Source organism: Condylura cristata, unplaced genomic scaffold, assembly GCF_000260355.1.
Source record: "Condylura cristata isolate star-nosed mole 26May11 unplaced genomic scaffold, ConCri1.0 scaffold00015, whole genome shotgun sequence".
NCBI classification, from domain to species: domain Eukaryota; kingdom Metazoa; phylum Chordata; class Mammalia; order Eulipotyphla; family Talpidae; genus Condylura; species Condylura cristata.
In genome coordinates, this window is record NW_004567116.1 from 40,098,977 (window position 1) to 40,105,561 (window position 6,585).

At 37.6% G+C, this 6,585-nt stretch overlaps 1 protein-coding gene across 2 annotated transcripts in view; it reads left to right on the forward strand.

Moving 5' to 3' along the window:
* UVRAG (UV radiation resistance associated) overlaps positions 1-6,585 on the forward strand; it is a 238,662-nt gene that overhangs the window by 17,120 nt on the left and 214,957 nt on the right. For both annotated transcript variants that reach the window (XM_004683215.2, XM_012725607.1), the window contains exon 2: positions 3,993-4,110. In XM_004683215.2, the coding sequence (XP_004683272.1) occupies positions 3,993-4,110 (118 nt within the window). The remainder of the gene's footprint in view (positions 1-3,992; positions 4,111-6,585) is intronic.

A 6,585-nucleotide genomic window follows, 5' to 3' on the forward strand; every position in this document is an offset into this window, starting at 1 on the left:
ATAATTGTTGCTGAACTGCCTTCCCTCCAGATTGCACTAGTTTATATTTTCCCTGACATTCCTTTTCTTACTCAGTGCAACCCTGACAAGCTAATAATTTGGCAATAATTTGACCGTTTAATCACATAGATCTTTTTGTTTTCTCTTGTTGACTAACAATCAAAAAATTTATTGGTTTAAAAACAGCATCATTAATTTGCTCACAAATAGGTACTTTTGTTTGGACTTGGTGGGAACAACTTGTCTGTGTTTTACTTAATGTTATTGCTGGTGACTCAAAGGCTAGGGGCTGAAAAGGTCACTTCACATATCTGGTTATTGCAGGGAGCTCAGCTGGGGTTGTGGGGAACACATCTCTAAAGTCCTTCCTGCATCGCTGCTTGGAGTCCTCACAGTAGGATGACTGTGTTCTAAGGAAGGGTCTTCTAAGGACCCAGGTGGGGACCGTGTCTTTCTGTCACCATTGACAATTTAGCCTCAGGAATCAGTGTCATTTCTACCACTGTCACAGATGGCCACTGGAGCAGGAAGGAACATAGACCTGGCTTGGTAATGTGGAAGTGACTCCAGCTTGTTGAGAGCTTGTGGGATGGATGTGTTGGTGCATCTTGGCTTGAAAAATACAGGTGACCACACCGTGGAATGTTTTTGATGTGTATCATTAATCAGGAGTGTGATAATGCATCATTTGATATGTTTATTGACCACTTCAATCTCTCCCCCCAACTTGCCATTTTATATCCGTTGCTTCCTTTTATATCTGGCTATAGATTATTGATGATATTATTGATTTGTAATAATGCTTGTAGATGAACTCAAATAGACTAAAAATTTGGAAGACAGCTCATTGTGTTCTTGGAAATAAAATGTGTGTGTGGGCGGGATAGATGTTCCATTTGGTGACAGTGGCGATTTGTACGGGAGCAATTATATGTCACAATCATAGTATTTTTGTCTTTTAAACAAGGGGTTTCAGGAAATGTGGGTGAAGAGAGCCATGTGCTTTCCTCCAGTGGTTGTCCTTCTCCCTGCTCCATCAATGATGAGCAACAAGATCAAAGATACCTCAGTTATCTTCGGTCATTGTTATGCCTCAGAAGCCAAAAAGTTTTAGAGGCCTGCAAGGGAAAGGCAACACTTGAAGGAGTGGAAAACCCTAATGGCATATTTTACTATTGAAAGTTGCTTTGAGTACCTTTTTTGGGGGTGTGATTTGACTTTTTTTTTTTTAGATTTTATTTATTTGTATATACAGAACTGGGGTACAGGCCAGAGGCTCAGGGGTGGCGGGAGGCTTCATCAGAGACAGAGTGGGGAGCAGAACAGGCAGATGACGAAGTACACTGCTGAGGGGAGCAGTGGGCGGGTCAGGAGAGGTCTGCCACGCCATGTGGTCACCTCCGGGGCAGGCGGGGATCGGACTCATGCGGAAGTGGCTTTAGCCTCTCAGTGCAGTGCTTTAACCCGCTGCGCCACCAGGAGGGACTATTTTTTTTAAAAGATTTATTTATTTATGCATATAGAACTGGGTTATAGGCCAGAGGTGTGAGTGGTGAGAGGATTCACCAGAGACAGAGTGGGGAGAGGCGCAGCGGGCGGCTCAGGAGAGGTCTGCTGAACCATGTGGGTCACCTCCCTGGCTGGGGATCAAACTCTTGCTGCAGTGGCTGTGGACAGCTTCACAATGCTGTGCTTTAACCTGTTGTGCCACCAGGGAGGGCCCTGACTATTTTTTAAGCTTTTTTTGTCTCTTATGTGAGATTTGGAATTATATCAACAAAAATGGTTTGACCCAACCGAATGATCATTTTCTAAATTATGAGGATGTTTAACAAAATAAATCTTTTCTTTGTACACCTTTCCACCAAATTAGAATGTTACTCTTCATCTGTCATCTTTTTTTGGGATAAATGATTAGTCAACAATATTAAAAAACAGAACTCAACTAAGTAAAATTTTTTACAATATTTTTACAATTAAAACTTAATTATAACAAGATGAAATACTCTTTTGTTTTGGTCATCTTTTATTACAGTTTAGCATTTGAAACATGAAAAACAGCTTTATGAAAAAATTGGAATGAATCACATAAAAGAAGAAACCAAAACAAAGGGCCCAAGAGGGTTCAAGTGAACATTTACTGTCTTTACTGAGATTCTGTCAGTAACTTATCTATGAAGAGTTGATTTCCTTTATCCATTTCAGGAATGGACAATCTTGGTAGCATTTTTTAAAAGGTTTATTTATTTATGCATATAAGAACTGGGGTACAGGCCAGAGATTCAGGGCCTGAGAGGGCTCACCAGAGACAGAGTGGGGAGCAGAACTGGCAGACTGATTGAAATATACCGCTGAGGGGAGCAGCGAGCAAGACAGGAGAGGTCTGCCATGCCACGTGGGTAACGACCCTGGCTGGGAATCGAACTCCAGTGACTGTGGATAGCTTCATAAAACTGTGTTTAACCCCTTGTGCCTCCAGGGAGGGTCCTGAATATGATCACTTTAAAAATAATAATCTTGATTGAAGGACTCTCATGAGGAAAAAGCATTGAGCTGGAAATGTTCTAAGATCTATTTCTTTGAACTTTAAGCTCCATATGTGAATGAGAGGTGAGCTGCGCATAACGAAGATCTGGGAAGTGTGGATGTGATATGGAAAGTCTGGATTGCACAGGACTTTGAAAGTAGCAATGGGAAGTTTGTACTTTATTCTAAAGACTCTGAGCCACATTTTTAGGTCTTTGAACAGAGGACCAACATTGAAATCTTAAAGCAATATAGATGTGATAATTATATCTAGATAGTCAGTGGTTCCTGTCAACTTAAATTCTTGACCAGAAGGACTAGTGAAAAAAATATATTGCAGAGGGAAGTAGTTGCTGTAATACAGGATGTGAAATGGAAACCTTTGGCAGGTTGTGGAACAATGAGATTTTCAAGTAACCCTTGGGAACTTTTTGTAAATATACTTCGGACTTTTCATACTTGTAGGATTAAGCAAATTTATTAGACAATAACCCCCTTTCTCAAAGAATTTTAATCTCTTGGTTGGGAGAAAGGATTGGGTTGTTATGCATGGACAAAGGGAAAAAAGGAGCTGTACTTTTCTGGATGACTGCTCAGGTAACTGAAGATAAATTTACCTCAGGAGAATGATCTGTCTTTTAGCCTGAAGGGAGTGCTTTCAGCATATTTTAAAAACTGAACTCTTGGTCTATTTTTAAGTTTCTGAAAATTAACTGACTCAGGGAACTCAGCTGTAGGGAATGATGCTGACGTGTCAGACTTCAGCATTGCCAGCTTTTTTTCTCTTTTTGATATGAGATGATTTGGCTGTGCCTAAACATACTTTATATTTTTGGTGATTTCCACCATTGTTTATGTTGGAGATATTGCTGAGAAGGATGCCTGATGAGGAAATAAAGACTGGCTAGCTGTTGCTTAAGTGAGCATTTAATTTAATCTCACAACACTCGGGTTATTGGTTGGATGGAGTGACCAGTGGGTTATTGCTTTTACTTTTTGGCCTTGACTTCTTCCCGGTTGCGCACAAATCTGGAATCTAGACTGAACTAGCAACAGGGGCGTATGTGTGTACTAACTGCTGATTTTCTGTTGGTATGAGATGGGCTTTGCATGTCTACTAGCATCCTTTTGAAGAAAATATAAATTACTACTCAGTTTATGTTCCAAGAAATACTAATGTGCTACTCTACAGTATTCAGCCCCAATAGAATATTCATGCCTTTTGTAAATATTTTGTATCTACTATCATTTCATGCTTACACTAACTTGTAAATGAGAAAGGGCTGGTTTAATTCCTGTTTGAGAACTGAGGTGCTGAAGCGTAAATGAGAGACCAAGTTAAGGTTGCAAACTCAACGAATACATGGCTAGGACGTCTGTTATATTTTCATCTTGCATTGTCACTTTTGGAGCATTTTATAGGGAGAAAAAGCTGAATGCCTTTTCTCTTTGTTGTTATTTTTTAGCGGCGCCTAAGACATCTTCGGAATATTGCAGCCCGGAACATTGTTAATAGAAATGGTCATCAACTCCTGGACACCTACTTCACACTTCACTTGTGTAGTACTGAAAAGATATATAAAGGTAAGGGGATCTATGGCCTCACATAGCTCATTCTCTTTTTTAAATTTCATTCTTTTTATCAAAATGATTCTCTGTTACTGCTTTTTGGAAAACTGAATTGTCTGTATTCCACCAGCAGTTATGTATATTAAAGAAACATGGCTATTGGATTGTTTTTTCACACCATTGAAGCTTACATTGATGTTTATTATTTCTTTATGAATGCTAACTATTAATATATTTTTTTCTAGTATGTAGCATATGAATCTAGCATCCTCCTGATTTTGCTTTTCTTTAAAATGTAATTGATTTTTTTAATATTATGATAAAATTGGAAACTACCCTAAAGAGTCATATTTAGAAGAAAGGCCTAGTGTCGTTTAATCTTTTTTGCAAACTAGACTGTGAATTATTCGGTCCGCTAGAGTTTTAAGAGTAATCCAAATGTTTACTTTCAAATCACAGAGACATACTGGGTTGATGTGTGATAGATATGTGTGTGAATGATATAGTTAGTTGTCCTATGAAGGATGTTCTAAGAGAGGCTATGTGGTGTATAAATACTGACAGGAACAATAAATTAGGAGAGGAAATACATAGATACTAGTTTTAGATCAGTCATTTCCTAGCTATGTGACTTTGGACAATGATGATGGCTTTTTGAACTTTACTCTCCCCATTTATAAAACGGAGATAATGATGTCTTATGAAATCAACATGGATTGTTATGAGGATCAAATGATATAAGTTTACAACTCTTGGTAAGATGTGACCAGAGGCTTAGTCGTACTAAACAAAGAGGTCACATTATTTTAATAAGAGTTACTAAAAATTTAGCTGAAATTTATTCTGTCACATTTTATCTTTTTAGTTTTAATTACTTAAAGAAATCATTAAAGCAGTAGTTGTTCAACAACTACTTTCCAAACATTTCAGTTCCAATGTTTGTGCCTAAAAAATTCAATCGAGTAGAACCCTACTCCCCATGTAAATGTTAATGTTGTATTAAAATATTTTTTATTTATTTATTTATTTATTTATTTTTATTAAAAAGTTTATTTTTACATCATTTTTCACATTTTTTTTTTCATCTCAATTGTAATCCCCACAGGCTTCCCATCACCAAATCACCCCTGTGCCACCACCATAGTCCCGTGCATTTCCCTCCATTCCCCCCCACCCCCGTTTTTGTGTATTAAAATAATTTTAAGAGTGAAAAAGAACTCTAAATATTGCCATTTTTATGTAATTTTATTTCATTTTTATTTTTCATTCTATGGTTTCATATTTTTAAGCAAGTATATTAACCTAAATGAATAATGCTTGCTATTAAACAGATGACACAATTCTCAGTGGCCTACCAAAATAATTTCTTAGACTTAAGCCCGATAAGGGTGTTATTTATCAGGTACTGTCTTGTGTTGACTCAGATATCTAGGCTCCTTCTATTTTGGGATCCGCCATCCACAACACATGGCCTCTGACATGGCAGGAGAGGATTAGTTGAGGGAGAGTTTTTTAATGGAAATAGCCCACATCAATTTTGTTATATCCTACTGGCCATAAATCAGTCACATTGCTCTTTTTTTTTTTTAGATGAAAAGGCCACTGGGGAATGTTGTCTTTTTATGTGTCCAGAAGGAAAGTGATTCTATGTGGTTACTATTTGTTTCAAGGGTATAAATATTTTTGCAGCTCTTAATACATTTGATCTACTCATCACCTAGTTGGTTTTATCACTAACAGTATAAGGCCAGAGGATTTTAAATTTTTGAGAGGTTTCTATATAACTAGCTCTTCTTTAAAAATGCCTGTGTCCTTATTCTAGCATTTCTTCTGACAATGGGAATTAACATAGTGCTTAGCATATTTTAGGTTTTTGTAAATGAGAGCAGTTATTATTAAAATTGTATTGTCAACAGTCATACCATAGTTTCTAAAAAGAGAAAGTCAAGAAAAGACCCTGATGACCATAATGAAGACTTATTTAGGGAAGTGAAGAAATCAAAGTGACTTTTTATTTTTACTTTTTGCCTTCCACACTTGATCTTAGCCAAAAGACCTAGAAGTGATACTTACTCTCTGTCTTCTAAATCAGATTACAGCTTGAATTTAGAGGCTGTCATAGATTTTCAAAAAAAGTTCTTTCAAAATTGATCATGGACGCCTTCAGGGACTAGCTGGTGAACAGACCACACGTCTGCTAGTGGCACTGAATCTCACTACCAGGCGAACCTGCTGGTGAGGACATTTAGTCTCCCTTGTGGGCTTTAGTTAATTTATCTCTGAAAATGAAGTTTGACTATTTCCAAGATTCTTATCTTGTTCTAAAACGTCAGGCTTGAATGAAGTCTCTTCACGGCCTTCTGGTTAGGGTACATGTTGCACTATAATAAATACTGTAGGAGGAGCCAGGAAGCTCTTGCCCTGGTCAACCTAGTTGATACTGCCTTTCCTTCTTGGATTTGGAATGACAGACACTATATCCGTTTCATG